This window comes from Manis pentadactyla, chromosome 15 (assembly GCF_030020395.1).
Source record: "Manis pentadactyla isolate mManPen7 chromosome 15, mManPen7.hap1, whole genome shotgun sequence".
In the NCBI taxonomy this organism is placed as follows: Eukaryota; Metazoa; Chordata; class Mammalia; order Pholidota; family Manidae; genus Manis; species Manis pentadactyla.
In genome coordinates, this window is record NC_080033.1 from 80,936,863 (window position 1) to 80,953,775 (window position 16,913).

Sequence of the window (16,913 nt, forward strand, 5' to 3'; positions counted from 1 at the left end):
GCCGGATGCGCTCCCAGCAGCTGGCGGCAGCGACCCCCTCGCAGGAACTTCCCTCCCGCACCGCCCAGGGCCTCCTAGCCGGCAGCTGCCCTTTGGCAGAACAAAAACAAAACAAAAAGCGAGAGAGGACCGTGCGAAAGCTTGTGTGCGTGGACACACACGCGGGTGGAGCGACAGCGCGCAACGGCGTGGGCGGCAGGGCGTGCGTGGGCGCGCGCACAGGGCAGGTGTGTGCTTTTAACCAAAGGTGTCCTCGCGGGGCAGCCCCGTGAGCTCGCGCGAGGGCCGGGAGCGCCCGAGCCGGGTGAGGGGTGTTCGCCGGGAAGATGTATTCAAGGCCACGCACAGTGCGCAGGGTACCCGTGCTCTGTGGGTGCCGGCTGGCGGCGTGAAGTGGGTGGGCTGCCGGTGCGCGTCCATCTGCGCGAGGACACCACCACACACACACGCCCTCACGTCCCACCCTCACCCCTTCCCCGGGCGGGCCGGGCAGCCTGCGCGCGAGCCGAGGCCGCGAGAGCCGGTTGGAAGCGCGGCGCGGAGAAGGGGCTCCCTGGTGTTCCGCGAGCGCGGCTCCGCCGGGGAAGGCGGCGATCACTTGGCACGCTGCGCCCGCGAGTCCCCAGCTCCTCACATGGACGTGCCAGGCGCCCCGAAGGCGACGAGGCGTCTGCCGCCGAGGCTGAAGGCGTCTGGGCGAGGAGGGGGGCCCGCGGGGGACAGGAGGCAAGAGAAACCCTGGAGGCCGGCGCGCTTTGAAAGGCGCCGCGCGCGGGCTCAGTCTGAGCCGGCCCGGGGCTTTCGCCCGAGCTCCCGCCAGGGCACGGCGTCCTGGCTCCTCGCGGCGACCCGCGAAAACACCCCTCGCCTCCCTCGTCCCACCCCAGGGCCCTGGCTCGCGAGGCCGACCCGGTGCCCCGCAGTCTGGCCGCGAACAGCACTCACCTGGGTCCCTGCGTGTCGCGCTGCGCCGGGCTCCCACGCCGTCCCGCACCCCGCGCCACAGCCCCCCCCACCTCGTGCCAGCCCCGCGCCGCAGGGCCACGAGGTCCGCGGGGGAGGCCGTGCGTGTGAGGCTCCAGTTAGGGGCAGCCAGGCGCGCCAGGGCAGCCCGGGCCCGCGCTCCCTGCCCACGCGGACGGCTTTCCGGAACCTGGCCTGGCGTGCAGTGTCAGGGGCCCCCGCCGCGGCGGCAGGCCGAGCCCACAGGGGCATCAGGCCAACTCCCCCCCTGCGCACGCGGAACTCTCCATTATTATTATTAAAGAATCCCCCAGAATGCGTTTATGTTGAACCGTATAAACTTCCTGCCAGGGCCTTTACCAGTTTCGAGATACTGCAACGTGTATTTGGAAAGTTGGGACCCCAGGACATAGGGGCCAAATAGGCGGGGGTTTTCAGTGTGCGGAAGGCAGGGGGGCTGGTGAGGAAGGGTCAACCAGGCTACGTGTGGGTTCAGATCGGAGCGCAGCTAGTGTAAATGAGCGGAGGTATGTGCGAACTTAAGCTTCCGTGTGCCTGTTGTGTGTGCGTGAATGAGCGCATCAGTGGGCACGCACATGCCTGAGCGCCGTGTGCCCTGAGTGGGAACGCACGAGTGGGTGAGCTTGCGTGTCTGGGTCCGTGTAATTTACCGGGTTTGCACTTGCATCAGTGAGTGCATGCGTGTGCATGGGCTCGCGAGTGCGTGAGTGAGCGAATGAGCGGGGGCCCTTGTTCGGGGAGCCTGTAGGGCTGTGGTCCCCGCAGAGCCAGCGGCTCACACCCGCTCGGCCCCGCGGCTCCCGCCGGAGACAAAGCGCCTGCGACCCGCCCTGCGCTTTCGTTTTCCCTTCGCGCTCGGCTTCAGCGGCTGCCCGCCTGCTTGCGCGCGGCTGGGCGAGCCCGAGAAGTCCCGGGCGCGGCGCAGTCCTTCCTGGGGCGGGGAGAGCGGGTAGGCGGTCCCTCGCTGGAACACACGCCTGCCGGCCGAGGGACCCGCAGCCCGGCCGGCTGTCCCCGCGATGGCCACGACCTGGCGGCCGCCGCCGCCGTTGCGATTTGCCACCAGGCTGCGCGCGTCGGGGAAGGCCCGGGACCCGGGGTGCGTGTCCCGCCGCGCCGCCCGGGAAGGCGGGGGCCCGCGCTTTGCGGGGCCGAGCCGCGGGCCGAGGGCACAGTAGCACTTGCTCGCCAGGTCGGTGGAGGCGGGGGCGGGGGCCCTTTAAGCGCCCCCCGACGCGGGGCCCGGAGGGGGGCCGCGAGGGGAGGGACTCCTGGAGGGTCTTACGCCGGCCCGCGAGTCGCCGCCGAGAGCAGAGGCCGGGAGGAGACGCGGAGCCGAGCGCCGCGGGTGGCGGGACCGAGAGCAGCTCCGCGCGGGCCCCGAGGTGGCGCCTCCCCCCTCCCCCTCAGAGCCGGTGGGGGGGGGCTTCTGCGCGGCCCGCGCCCGGGCTCCCGGGAGGCGGCCCTCGGCCTCCGCTCCGCTCCTTCCCCGGTGGGAGGGCGCGAGGGAAAGAGGGAGGAGAGAGGGGCGGGCGGAGGGGGCCGGGGAGCGAGGGGGCCCCCGCCACCCGCCCGCGGAGCCGGCAGCTCCTGGGAGGACGCCGCGCGGGGGAGGGCGCGCCGCGCCCGCTCGGAGCGGTGGCCGCCGGTGACGGCAGAGGCGCAGCCGGCCCCGCGCGCGCCGCCCCCTCCCCCGCGCCCCCTCCCCCGCCTCCTCCTCCTCCTGCCGGCTCGGCGGCGGCGCAGAGCAGCGGCGGCAGCGAGGGCGGCGGCAGCAGGCACCCGATGTCTTCGGCGCCCGACAAGCAGCAGCCACCGCACGGCGGCGGCGGCGGCGGCGGCGGCGGCGGGGGAGGCGGCGCGGCCATGGACCCCGCGTCGTCCGGCCCGTCCAAGGCCAAGAAGACGAACGCCGGCATCCGGCGCCCCGAGAAGCCGCCCTACTCGTACATCGCGCTCATCGTCATGGCCATCCAGAGCTCGCCCACCAAGCGCCTGACGCTCAGCGAGATCTACCAGTTCCTGCAGAGCCGCTTCCCCTTCTTCCGAGGCTCCTACCAGGGCTGGAAGAACTCGGTGCGCCACAACCTCTCGCTCAACGAGTGCTTCATCAAGCTGCCCAAGGGCCTCGGGCGGCCCGGCAAGGGCCACTACTGGACCATCGACCCGGCCAGCGAGTTCATGTTCGAGGAGGGCTCCTTTCGGCGGCGGCCTCGCGGCTTCCGAAGGAAATGCCAGGCGCTCAAGCCCATGTACAGCATGATGAACGGGCTGGGCTTCAACCACCTCCCGGACACCTACGGCTTCCAGAGCCCCGCCGGCGGCCTCTCGTGCCCGCCCAACAGCCTGGCGCTCGAGGGTGGCCTGGGCATGATGAACGGCCACTTACCGGGCAACGTGGACGGCATGGCTTTGCCCAGCCACTCGGTGCCCCACCTGCCCTCCAACGGCGGCCACGCGTACATGGGCAGCTGTGGCGGTGCGGCGGCCGGCGAATACCCGCACCACGACGGCTCGGTGCCGGCCTCCCCGCTGCTGCCCGGGGCTGCCGGTGGGGTCATGGAGCCGCACGCAGTCTACTCCGGCTCTGCGGCTGCCTGGCCGCCCTCAGCCTCGGCGGCACTCAACAGCGGCGCCTCCTACATCAAGCAGCAGCCCTTGTCCCCTTCCAACCCCGTGGCCAACCCCCTGTCGGGAAGCCTCTCCACGCACTCCCTGGACCAGCCCTATCTGCACCAGAACAGCCACAACACGCCGGCTGAGCTGCAAGGTGAGTGGGGAGGCCAGGGCTGCCCTCGTCGGCAGGCGGACATCTGCGAGTGCACGGCTGGGCCCGGCCCTGAGCCGCTGACCGCCCTGGGCCGGGGCCGGCGGCCACTTCCCTGGGGTGCCAACCCCAGAGCTGCGGGGAGGCGTCAGCTCCCCAGGGTGTCTCAACCTCCCCCACCCCCCTTTGAGGAGTGTGTGCAGCTTGGAGGCCCCCAATTTGGACTGATATTCATCCTGTCTCTTCTTCTGTTCCAACTCCCAGCAGCTGGCCACTCCGAGCCTGGCCAGGTAGGCCCTGTCTTCACAAAAAAAGGCTCAGACTCCGATAATCTAATGCCCTTTGGGTCCCTAAGTCCCCTCACACCTCAGCAGGTTCCCAGGACGGAGCAGGGGCCCAGCTCTGGCCAGCTGGCTCAGCCTCCCTGGGGGGCCACTCGGAAAGCTGCCTGGGCAGAACGGAAGAGTCAGGCCTAGAGCCGCTGGGCCCGGCTCTCAGGGAACTAGACCCGCCCTGCAAACACTGAGTCCGGGGCATTTTGTGGTGACAGGCAGCGTGGGGCTGTAGCCAGGCCCAGACGAGGGTCGCAGCCGCAGGCCCCACAGATTCTTTGTTTCTCAAGATGAAGGTTTCCAGGACCCCAGAAAACACCCCCGTCTCTGAGAAAAAGGATGCAGAAGGATCTTCCCTCCGGAAGAGCCCTCGGCGGCGCTCCCAGGCAGCTCCCAGGCCTAGTTCTGGAGAGACCCTGGGCAAACTGAGCAAGGGCCTCAGGGCCCAGCTGTCAGCAGCCTGTGGAGGCAGGAGACGGGTGGGAGGCCGGAGGGCCACCTCTCCCCACCCCCCGGGGTCTCCCTGCTTGCCGCAGCTGTCCCCGGGGAGTGCAGGAGACCCTGTTCCACCAGGGTCCCTTGCTGGGGAGAAACCGCCCTGGTGACGGCCCTGCCACTTCCGCGCTCCTGCACTGGCTTCGCACTGAGGGGTCTCCGCAGCCTTTGGGGTTAGGAGGTGGGTGCCCAAACGTCAGGCACAGGCAGTGAGCTGCCCTGGAGGCGGAGGCCGCCACAGGCCCTCCTTGGCATCTGTCGGCCCCGTTGCGACCCGCCTCACCCCTTCCCCCCTTCCGCCTCAGGAAGCTCCAGACCGGAGCTCCGTGTCCAAGGCAGAAGAGGCCCGAGCTGCAGAGAGAGAGGGTTCGATCATCACGGGTGTCCCAGGATCTTCCACAGGGGCGCACAGCCCAGGGCCCAACCTCCCAGCTGCTTGGCTGATGGCAACTCAGGGAGATTGGGCACCACGGGGGAGTGTAGGGAGGCTGTGCCATGCGCCGGAGCCAGGAAGGCCTGTCCTGTGCTCCCCGCCCGCAGCACTGCTGCTCCGCCTGGACGCTAGACCCCGGAAGCTAACTCTTTACCCCCCTTGTCCCTCCTGTCACCTCCCCTTGCAGGCATCCCTCGGTATGCATCCCAGTCACCCAGCATGTGTGACCGAAAGGAGTTTGTCTTCTCTTTCAACACCATGGCGTCCTCGTCCATGCACTCAGCCAGCGGCGGCTCCTACTACCACCAGCAGGTCACCTACCAAGACATCAAGCCCTGCGTGATGTGAGGCTGCAGCCACAGGGCCCTCCAGGCACGGGTGGGCCCTGCCCAGGGACCTCAGAACCCATCGCAATAAACTGCTCTGTTCTCGAGGTGTAACGGTCCACAGAGGAAAAGGGTTTGACGCCTCCCCAACCGGATTATTTGGAAAGGAATCCCCAAGGCAAAGAAGGCCTGGCGCCGCGGTCGGCTCCTCCTTCCCCACTCCCTCAAAAAGTTTAAAAATGGTGGCGGTGGGGCCTGATCGGACTGCAATTGTTGGTAAATAATTACTGATTTTTGATTCAATCGAAACCAGCCGAGAAGGCGCTGTGTTGGGGGAAAATCCTCAACACGGAAACAAGAATTCTGCTGCAGTCTCCCCCTGTCCTCCCCTCCGGTCGGAAGAGTGGGGGAAGGTTTTCAGGAGAAAGGCGAACACGTAAGACCATCGTGATCAAATACTTTTATTTTTTGGTTGAGTATTTATCTTTTTATTTTTAATTTTTTTGGAAAGAGTATCTTGGCAGCGAGTCTCCTTCAGAGCCATCTTTCGCAAGGAAGGAGGGGGCAAGCAATCACACCCTCCCTCCCACCTCCGAGGGCCTCCGCTCACCCACAGGTGATTCTTTGTGCGAACAACTTGCATTTCTGAAGCCACTCTTCATCTTAAAAAAGAAACCAGATGGGCCCAGGAGCGGCCGCTCTCTCCGGGCCTCTCTGCGTCCCCTGCCGCCTGCCTCGTCCTCCTCCCTTCAGGCTTTTTGGGTTTGTTTCTGCTTCCAGTTTGGCTTTTTTGGTGGGTGTCTTTTCTCTCGAGACCCGACTGTCTCCCGATCTCTACTGTGAACTTGCTGGTGTGAGAGCGGGGCGCCCGCAGGCGCGCCGTGGGACGGGGTGGCCCGGGGAGACGCGGGGAGTGCCCGGTCAGGATTGCAGCGACGACGCAGAGAGGTTAAGGCACTTTTTGAAACTATAGCAAGGCTCATCCTGTTATTTATTCTACTTTGTTTCCCTAATAATCCAAACACCGCATAGGCGCCTCCGTTTATCAGTATTAATGGTGTAACTTTGTTGGCAATATTTGCCGCGTAGAATTTTCTTTTTAGATATCCATTGTAAATTTGAAACAAAGTCCCATCTGTGTAAAAACAAATTTCATATGTTTTATATAAATATATATATAAAATGAAGGACTATCCCCCCTTTTTTAGTATTTTGGCTGCTGGGGCGCAGCAGTGGTGACACGTATTTTAAATCTCCTGCACTGTATAAAACGACAATTTGAGGATGTTTTGCCTTTTGTGTATTTTTCCTAAAAAAAAGAACAAAAATAAAAATGTGTAACATTTGTACATGGCCTTTAGCATTGTATCAACTAGAAATAAAATCGCATGAGTATCCGATTGGGATTGGGATTGTGGAATATCTTCCAAACCCCAAAATATACACAGAAACTGGCTTGGGAGCTCTAGACATTTTTTTTAAATTTAAAATATGGATGATTCTGAATATTTTTTTCCCTCTTTTTTTACTTTTCAGCTAATCCTCCTCTTTTCACTCATTTCACATTAGAAGTGAAATCTGGACAGGAATAACAATTTTTCTTGGTTTCTGCTTTTTAAGAAGAGCCCTTTGCCCCTCTAAATGCCATTTCTCGTTTTAAAGAAATAATCAAATGTTGTAAGAAAAACTGTGTCCCCTTCCCCTAGGGAAGACCATGTTATGCATTTAAAAATACACATACATAAATTGTGTTTTTTACTTTTTTTTGCCACCAGGAAGAGTTTCTGAGCTTCAGACCCCAATGTTCCCATATTCCAGTAATTATAAATCATGAAACATCCCTGAGGGTTCTTTCTGTAGTTTTTTCTTTGGTGCCTTGTGCTTGGTTTTCCTCAGATGAGAAGTAAAATCTGAGCAAGAGAATGGCCGTTGGTGGGAGTGCGAGCCGACAGGCACGTCCCCCGAGCCGGTGACATTCGCCCTAAACCATTCGGGGGAGCGACCACCTTAAAGCCCGCGCCTCTGACCGACCCCCTCTCTGCTCCGATTCCCGGCTGCCTAGGGAAACAGGCGCAATCAAGCCCCGTTGTCGGCGCGGCCGCTGTGGACCCACCGCAGCCTCCTCGCGCCGTGGGGTCGCGAGCCTCTGAACCTGGTTCTTCTCAAATTTGACGTTTTGGATGTGAGGGTAATTTCCCCGGTGCTCTGTTACATCAAAAATTATCGATAAACTCGCCCAGGCAATTAATGTCCGCAACTAACAGCTGTCTATAATACCGAGATAAAGGGGACAGGAAAAGGCCGGCGACTCCGTCCCTGGGGTCTCGGGTGGGCTGAAGCGACGGGCCGGCGTCCCCCGGGTGCCGCGCACTGCTGCCCATACGCGCCTGACCCTGAGCTCCGGGAGCTGAATTGCAGAGGGCAGAGAACGCACTGTGCTCCCGGGCTGAGCTGGAGGCTACCTCTGCGCATCCCCGGCCTCCCACCGGTGCCCGGGAAACAAGGCCAGAGAAGAGCCTCCAGCAGGGGAAACCTGCTCCCGCACCCAGACAGCCGCCTCGGGCTGTGGGAGGTTGTGCCCCAGGCAGGACGGAGGCACGCTTCTGTCTCCCGCAGCGACTCCAGCCGTGTGCCCACTCGCTAGGCTTCTCCGACCAGCAGAGGCTCCGTGCACCCTGGTTGTGCGTGGCTTTGGGGTCGCCGGACCAGAGGCCAGGGCAGCCGCAAATACGGGCTTCCTGTTCATCCCACAAGCGGCGCCTGCATTTCTGCGGGCCCTCTTAGCACACCCGTCTCCCAGCCAGGCTGGGTGGGGGGCACCCAGAGGGGCCTGTGTCTGAAAACCGAGCCGGGGAGCCTGGGAGTGGGCCTGCCTCTGTCTTGGTCTCGCCCTGGGGACTGAGAAGGAGAGCTTGGCCCCGGGCAAGAACCAAAGGGCCAGAATCTGCTTGCAAACTTGCGTCCGCACCCGCATCTGAAAGCTCACGCCACCGCTGCACGGGAATCGTGCTCCCTTGGGTCTTGTCCTCTCAAGGGCTCGCTCTAAGCATGGGTCACCTGGGCAAAGCTCCTACTGCCTTGCGCTGCCACAAGGTTTGCCCGGCAGATGCAATTTACGAACTTAAAATGTACAGGCGCTTCTGAGTCTGGTGAAAACTCACGCACCCTGCCTGCTTGTGCACATGGGTGTTGGTCTAGCATAGGCGCATACTAGGTAGAATTGATTCAAAATCTCTTCGCATACCTCAAGAAATTTATCCTGGAACCATGTAGTCAAGATGCCCTAAGTGTATGACTCCCCAGGAGGGAGGGAAATGGCAAGGATATGTGCCCCAAGTGTCTGCCCGTGGATTACACACTGCGAGGACTTTCTCCAGCGGGCCAGCAGCCTGGGCGCCACAAACCTCAGCTGCTCGCCAATTGCAGATGGGCCTCAGTGCGGCCGCCGGGCTCCCCAGCCACCGCGGGCAGGCGGAACTGCAGGCCAGCCCACCCTTGCCACCCGGAGCCCGCTCCTAATGAGGCCCATTTCCCAGCCCCCAGCCCCCAGAACTGGGAGGCGCTCAGGGTGTGCACTTCAGATGGGAAGGCACCTGGCCCACAAGGCCCACTGTGGCCCACTGTTTTCTTTTCCCTTTGGGGCTGGAGGGCTGGGGTAGCAACAGGGTGGTGGCCTGGCTCCCCGCCTTCCAGCCGCCAGCTGGCAAGCAGCCCTCAGGAGGTAGTGGAAAGACGAAGCTGGAGTCCTTGCTGCCCCCATCTGACCTAGACAAGCCCTGTCACTTCTGAGCCTTGATTTCCTCATAATACTGCCCTGGGGACCTAGGGACTGGGGGTTGGTGGCCAGCGAGGGGACACCTGTCAGGAGCAAGAGGCTGGCCGGGCTTCCTGCTGCTCAGACAGGAGCGGCCATTTACCACCCTCCCGCCCTAGAGGTCTGGTGTGCACCTGGGAGGAGGCGTGCTGTGTGTCATACAAGGTGCAAGAATCCCTATTTTACAGGGTCCCCTGCTCAGGGATTTCTGACTGGCACCGGCTTTGGGAGCCACTGAAAGGCCCATCTTCCCCTAGGCCACACCTGAACTTCCCCTCCCCTTGGGCCATTCCTCATGGCTCAAGAGGGAATTTCGGCAATGGGGGTGGGTATGGGGCTCCGACAAGAGCCCACCCCTAGGCGTTCCTTACTGCCAGGCCAGCAGACCCCAAAGCCCAGCAACTGCATTTGTGAGGTGGTTCTCAGTGCGGCCGGGAACTCGTCTGGCTAAGGGTCAGTCTCCTCCGGTGCTCGCTGGGTTCCTGAGAAACCCTGGGGAAGGCCGCTCGGCACAGCCTCTGCTGCTCTCTCCCGCCAGCTGCCGGAGCAGCCTGGAGACTAAGCAGCCGTGAGCGAGAACGGGAGCCTGGCAAGCAGTGCGCTGCTCACGCTCTGAGCTGTGCCGTGTGCAGGCCTCACAGCGGCCTCCTTCCACACGCATCTCAGCTCCACTTTTCAGGCGTCGTCTTGGGGCCATCCTGGGCTGCTCCCACCTCCCAGTTGCACAAACTGAGCTGGGACAGGGTAGGGGGCTTGCTCCAGACACTGCTGGTAAGAGGTGGGCTTTCTGACCCCAAAGCCTGTGTCCTTGGCCATTGTACTATGTGGCTCCTGTGCACCCATTTTCTTCCATCCTAGGGAAAAATGAGGAAGGTTGAAGTTTGGTCCAAGATCCAGCTTCTGTTGGCTGTCAGCCTCCACCAGGGAGACGGCAATGGGCAGGGGTGCCCCAGGGCCCTGGGGTCTCCAAGCCCAGCACCTCTCAGACCCCTCCCTACCATCACGTTCATAAGGGTGGGAAAATGTCTTGGCAGCCTCAGCTCAGGTCCTGATATTCATCTCCCTTCTGGGATGTGGCCCCATGAAACTGTCCTTCAATTCTGTGCGCTCCCTTAGTCTAGCAGGAGAAACTTGAACAGAAGTTGAAGCTCAAGGCAAGAAAGGCCGACTGCTCCTCTTTGCTCTGCTTCTGGAATCTTCTGGGCAACCACATTTCAGTTTTGGGCTGTTTAAGGAGACAGGCCCTTGTTCCGGCTCTCCTGCAGGCAAGCCACCTGCCCCAGCCCAATGGGACTCTGACTTATCGTAGGACAGAGAGAAGTCAGGGGCCTTAACAATCATACTGATTTACGTGCTTCGGAGATGGGCAGGAAGAGAGGGACCAGCGACATTTGCAACCATAAAATCAACACACCCGTCACCACAGGTTGACCAGTGTATGGTCTCCAGCACCAGGAAGCTTGGGGTCAAACTGACACCCTGAAGAGTAAACACCAAAGGAGGACGACCCTGAGCCCCAAGCAGAGGCAGAAAGCTGGCGCTGTTCCCGATGCGGGTGTGCACCCGGCCACCAAGGTGCCCCACCCGGCTCTCACAGCGTCGTGGGCTGGCTGTCCAGGGTAAAGGAGGTGTGAGCCTCCCAGAAGGGGAGAATCGCTGGGGCCACGTGGAGGCCACACTTCATGGCTTCTTTTCTACAGTTCTCTGCCAGCAGGATGGCAGTGCAGGGAGAGGTGGCCTGGGGAGAAACAGCTGAGGTGCCCCTCCGTGGCAGCTTGTAAAAACCAGCGCCATCACACCAGGGAGGCGGTGCAGACCACGCGACTTACTGTGTCTAGGGTATACGGCCACCAGGAAGGGCGCCATGTCCTCAGATGTCCCCTGGAGAAGGATAGAAGTTTCCCCCAAAGCCAGCCTTAGATCAGCGCACCAAGCTGCCGCGGGCCCGCTGCGACACCTGGGGAGGTGAGGCCTTCACCGTGGTGCCTTCCCTGGGGGACAGCTCAGGGTCAGGGACGCTCCCTGGGAGAGCAGGCAGCCCGCCGCCCCCGCCGCCCCAGGGATCGCGCCCCGTGGCTGCTTCTCCCCGAGGAGGTGGCGCCACCTGCTGCCCACTTGGCAGAGTGCATGTTGAGACCGCATCGACCCCGTCCAGCCCAAGGGGCAGCGACGTGGCCTGACCCGGACAGCAGACGTGCGCACAGGTGCCCGGTTCTGGTGTTTCAGGCCCTTTGACCTTAGAGAGCTGGCTAGTTTGGGATTAATTAGCTAACTAATTAATTTCGCCTTTTCCTAATTACACAAATGATAGGGCTTATTTAAGATAAAGCAAATAAACCTTAGAAAAGTGATTAGAGCGCAGTCCCCACCCACACCCGTCCCTGCACGGCTCGTCGGCCCCAGGAGACATCCCCCTGCACACAGAGAGCCGAGGGCCCCGAGGGCCCTGAGCACAGACCGTGAGGGGGCGGCGGGGAGCACCGGCCGGGGCCTCCCGCCCGCCTGCCTTGGCGAGTCCGGGCGCGTGCTTCTGCCTCCGTACCTCCGCGTCCCCACCTGTAAAGCCGGGATGACGGCAGGAGCACCCCTCCCCGGGCACCGTGGCGAGGCCGAAGGGAATTAAAAATCTAGGGAGGGCTTATGGGCTGTGAGACGGAAGCACGGGGCACTCTGCCCGAGGACACACAGCCAGCGCCACACTGCACACCCTGGCGGCAGGGCTCCGACACCGTGCGCCTCGCCCCTGAACCGTCTCTCAGGTGCCCCCACAAGCCACTGTGGCTCCCAGGCACCCCTGAGGTCCTGCTGGCGGTCAAGGCCAGTGTTTCCCCAGGGGACACGCTGGCAAAGAGAGGCCCTGGGGCTGCAGGCCAGCTCCCTGGTCAGTTAACCTCTCGGAGCCATGCGTCTCCCTCTCGGAGCCATGCGTCTCTCACCTGGAAAATGGGATGCGAACTTCGTGGGGTTCTTCTGAGGGTTAAGTGAGTGAATCTGCTTTCCAGGGTGGGGAGGGTGTTTAGTTTGCTCACAACTCAGCACCTCAGAGCCTGAGTTCACTGCTTCCAAGCCATCCAGAGTGCAAAATGTCCACATTACATGATCGCATGTCAACTCCCATTTCAGCCTTTGTGATTTATGGACAGCGAATAAAGGGTTCCATTCACAAGAAGAAATCCTGCCTGCTAGGGGACCAGGAGTGTGGGTTACCCGAAGACGTCTCTGCTTGCGTTTGCCAGGGCGGTCTCCAGTACAAACACAGGGTAACAGGGACTGGCAGAGTGACCAGGACTCACCAGGGGCGGGGGGCAAGGGGGACAGGAGGGGCTCTGCCACCACCAGAATCAAGCCACCTCCACTCAGCGCTTCGGTTTCCTCATCTACAAATGCAGGAAGATATGGGGTTTATTTCAAGAAACAGAGGCACACCTGGCCGGGACCCTCATACATGGGGCAGCAACAGGGCAACATGTGGGCTAGAACTGAAGGCAGGGGACAGACGCCACAGGAAGTAGACACCAGGACGCTCCCGCAGGCTCTGGAGCTGAGTGGACCTGGGTCAAGGGCATCTCTGCCACACTGGCATGCTGTGTGCCCAGGGAAAATCAGCCCACCCACTGCATTCCTCTTCTGGAACATTCCCGCAATTGTCGGCCTCTTTCAACCACAGGTGGCAAGGTAGAGATACTCCACAGTGAAGGAAGACACATGGGTGACTGGCTCTGGCTCGGTCCATGGCCAGCTACACGCGACCCCTGGCTGCAGGTCGCACTAGCTGGCGGGGTGGGGGCCAGCTGGGTCCTCTCTGGACTTCGATTATCCGTCTGAGCAGGGATGCCCTGCAGGAGTGATCATGATGATTAGGTGAAACACGCACTTGCACATCTACATAATTTAAATTTACATTATAGCTTCAGTTATATGTACTTATTTATACATATCATTTATATATGAATACCATTATAATATCAATGAAATTATGCAACTGATTATTAATGAATAAATCACCCTCCAAACTTAAAGCAGCAAAAGTCATTTACTGCAGGCCAGACTTCAATCTGGGCAGTGCTCTAGGGGCATCGGCCCAGAAGGTGCCTCCGGGCTAGAGGACCCACCTCCGAGAGGAGCGCCCGCACAGCTGCCGGGTGGGCCTCTGCGCACAGCCCGGGCCTGCTCGGTGTGGTGGCCCGGCTCCAGGAGGAACCCCGAGCTGCCAGTCTCAGACTCCGCGTGCGAGCCAGCAGCGTCCCGGGGCACTCCGGCCACAGCCTGTTAACCAGGCTATCCCGGCACCGGATTCGAGGGGGTGGGCACCCCCTTCTCTCCATGGAGTTCAGGAGAGCTTTGCGGCCACATTTTACTATGTCCACAGCATTTAAAACAGCTCAGTGAACACAGCGATTTCTTATCAGGAGGAAGCATCAGCTGGCAGAAGCCCGTCCAGCTGGGGCTGCCGGCCCCTCCCTGGGCTGCAGGAGGAAAGGCGGTGGGCTCAGGTGGGCAGCGCCCCTCCCAGGGTGCTGTGGGAGCTGGTGCCTGTTCACCACACACTAACCTCCTCCAGCTTTCATGTACGGAGTTCTACGTAAGATTTATTTTGGAGAAAGGCTTCCCCAGGACTCCCTTCAAAGAAGTTTTAAAAATGGCTTAGAGTCCATGGTCCTCGTTTTAGGGGTATCTGTTCTGTCTGGAACTCTGGTTGGATGAGATCCAGATGGGGGAGTGGGTTTAGCAATCTCCGTTCAGTGATTTCTGCCGCGGGCAGGGGCATAGGACTCAGAAGAGAACCCTTGGAAAGAGCCATCTGCAAGCCAGAGCTAGCCGGGGGCAGCTCCTGTGGTGAGGCTTCCCAAGAGGCTGGGGGCCGGGGAGGAATCCTCACTTTGCGCCTTTGGCACAAAGGCAGAAAGCTTCATTATCTCATGCCAAGTCAGATCACCCAGACCTGGTCTCTGAACGCGCCGAGTGCAGGTTTCTCACGCTGGCCGGCAAGCGCCCAGCGGGTTACCGGCGTCTGCTGGGGCGCAGGGCACACAGGGTGGTGCGTCTTCCCTCCCCTGCCGTCCTACCTGACGTTCCACCCTCTCTCCAAAGGCGAGCTCCTCTGTGGTTTCAGCTGCACCTGCCCTTCCCCAAGGTAGTCCTGCTCCACCTTTACCCGCCACCTTCCACTTAGGTGGCGACAGGGGCGAGGTACGTGGGTCACCGGGTGACAGTGAGAGGCCAACTGGTGCCCAAAGGGTGGCAGACCTCTGGGAGCGTGCAGGGTGTAAACAGCACTGTCCTTGCTCATCTGCTGGGAGAGGAAGGCAGTGAGGGGAGCAAAGCTCTGCTCTTCAGGGCAGAGGCTGGAGCGGGAGTGGGGCTGTGCCCCTGAACGAGTCCCTTCAGCCTTCTGAGAGCAGCTTTCTTCCATTATGACAGCCATCCATTTTCCATCCATTTTTCATGCATGGAACCAATTCTTACCAAAAGGCTTGACTCTTGCCCACAGGGGTGTGCAGCCCTGGCACTGGGGAGCCTCCAGCCCAGGGGGGCCCAGGTGTGAGAAGTGGGGTATAGAAGGGGAAAGAGATTTGGGGCGATTATCTGTGATGGTCAGCTCTGCCAAAAGTGGCTGTGGGACCAGGTAGGGGCTCACTTCCTCCTGAGTGGCCTCAGTCTCATTTGCAGAAATCGGGGGGGCTGAGACAGCGAGTGCCGGGGCCTGGCCCAGAGGGAACATGTGACAGGAGCACCCACCCATCTGCCCAGGGAAGCCAGACGCTAAGGACCAGGGCAGACGGTCACTGCCCGAGAACCCCAGACTGACTTCAGGTGTGGAGACAAGTATTGTAAATACTTCTGGCTGTCATTCCAAAAGTGACTTGGGTGAAACTGAGTAAAACAATCTACACAGGGACAGATATTAGCAAAGAAATCACAATGGTCTTTAGGGTGCAGGATCATTCCTTTCCCGATGTCCCCCAAACAGTTTCTGAGGCTTGTTGGAGTTCTAGCTCACCTTCAGCCACTTTGCTGCATGGTAGGAATCCCGTGCGTATCATCTTTTCAACAAGCAGCAGGACTGGGTCTGTTGCTGAAACACTTTGAAGAACAAGAGGTTTGGAGAGCCTGCCACCACTCCATGTTGCTGAGAGAAAGCTATGAACTGTGTGTGTCTTCTGGATGCCTTCACACACACGCAGCCTCCATGAGAAGCCTGCGGAATGCCGATGCGCACGCTGCCCCTTCGAGGCCAGCGTCCCGTCACAGCGCTGCTGCTCAACCAGGGAGAGCTGAGCGAGGGCAGGGGTGCCTCGGCCGGACGGCCGGACGGCCAGCCGTGAATCAGTTTTGCTGGGCAGCGTGGTGGCGTTCAGGAGCCCGTGGGAGGAAGGAAGGAGGCAGAAACAGAGCACCAAGCAGCTTGGCCTTTCTCCTCAAGTTGGAGATTCTTTTCCAGATGTGAAAACTGCACTGTGCCACTGACTCCCCCACCCCCTTTTCTGGAAGTATGACATGGATTACATGCCTGACCCAAAACACTCCAGAAAAGCAAAGAATCTTCCATGCTGACAGCTTTACCAACTCACCTTAGGGGGCAGCTGGTTCACTGGCAATATTTTTATACAGCTTAAGAGGGACTTTTATTTGTTGCATTTGGCAGGATTAAAAAGGATGACACTAATAACTGCATAAACTGCACTAGTTAATTGGCTACCTGGAAAAGTGTTCTTCAGAGAGCTCATCTTGGAAGGATCATTTCTGTGCCAATCAAAACCTGATATTCTGAAGGGGACAAAGGAATGAACTCTCAGGGTCTTGCTTATGAAGCCCTTGCCTATCCCAACATTTTAAGACGTTCTCTTGCATTATCTCCAAGTTCTTTTGTACTTCCTATTACAGTTAGATGTCTGAACAGCCGGGAATTTATTCCCATGGGCAGTAAGATTTAGAATCCAAGTTGTTTTACTCACCCTTCATATAGCAACAGTCAGCAGCTCTCATTCCATGTCTTAAGCAAGTCCTCCCTCCCTTTGTAATTAATCTTATGTTCTTGATTCCTACCAGCTTCAGAACTTTCTTTTCTGTTCCACTGATGTGCTGACTCGCCGACACCATACTGCTTTAGGTTCTGAAGCTTCAGAGTGTGTTCTGACCCCCCAGAAGGGGAAATCCCTTCTCCTTGCTCTCGCCTGTTCCTGGGCATTCACGTGCACCCTACTGAGCTCCACGGGGAAGCCCTGCTGGGACTCTGACAGTCATGGATAGCGTCTTAGCACAGGGGGTCAGCCTCCTATCTCAGCCACTTGGCTGCTTGCTTTCCCTATGCTGATCAATGTCCCACGAATACAAAAATGATAAACTCGTTCACAGGATCTCGATGTCAATACATCTGGGTTATTCTGGCTGCACGTGACAGAAAACCCAAGCGATGCGGCTTAACCAGGACGGATAACCCAGGACGTACGGCGGATCGGACACGGCTCCCGGGGTGTGACTGAGATCCAGCACCTCCGCCTTGGCCCCGGTGGACCCACTTACACGTTTATCCCGAGTTGCAGCACATTTACCAACGTTCTCGCAGCTTGGGCGCCGCAGGGAGTGAACAGAGAGGCACAGACTCGCTCCTGTTCTCCTGGAACACTATTCTAATGGCGTCGAATCAGCAAAACAGGCAACAGAAACTAAACAGGCATGCCATGTACGGGAGGTGTTCTGGAAAAAACAAGACAGAAAACGGAGCGGGGAGTTCGGAGGATCAGACGCTGCCTACAGGACG

General features: G+C 60.0%; 1 protein-coding gene across 1 annotated transcript; it reads left to right on the forward strand.

Annotated features, from left to right (window-relative positions):
- Positions 1–2,702: 2,702 nt before the first annotated feature.
- On the forward strand, positions 2,703–6,812 carry FOXF1 (forkhead box F1). The gene is made up of 2 exons (XM_036924183.2): positions 2,703–3,754; positions 5,199–6,812. Exons 1-2 carry the CDS (start codon positions 2,770–2,772, stop codon positions 5,357–5,359), a joined length of 1,146 nt encoding a protein of 381 aa, XP_036780078.2. The 5' UTR covers positions 2,703–2,769; the 3' UTR covers positions 5,360–6,812.
- Positions 6,813–16,913: the final 10,101 nt, after the last annotated feature.

What these genes read in the sequence shown, in the direction of transcription:
- FOXF1 (XM_036924183.2), top strand. Translation starts at nt 2,770, where the DNA reads ATGTCTTCGGCGCCCGACAAGCAGCAGCCACCGCACGGCGGCGGCGGC. An exon ending in CACGCCGGCTGAGCTGCAAG is followed by an intron (nt 3,755 to 5,198) that starts GTGAGTGGGGAG and finishes CTCCCCTTGCAG; the next exon opens with GCATCCCTCGGTATGCATCC.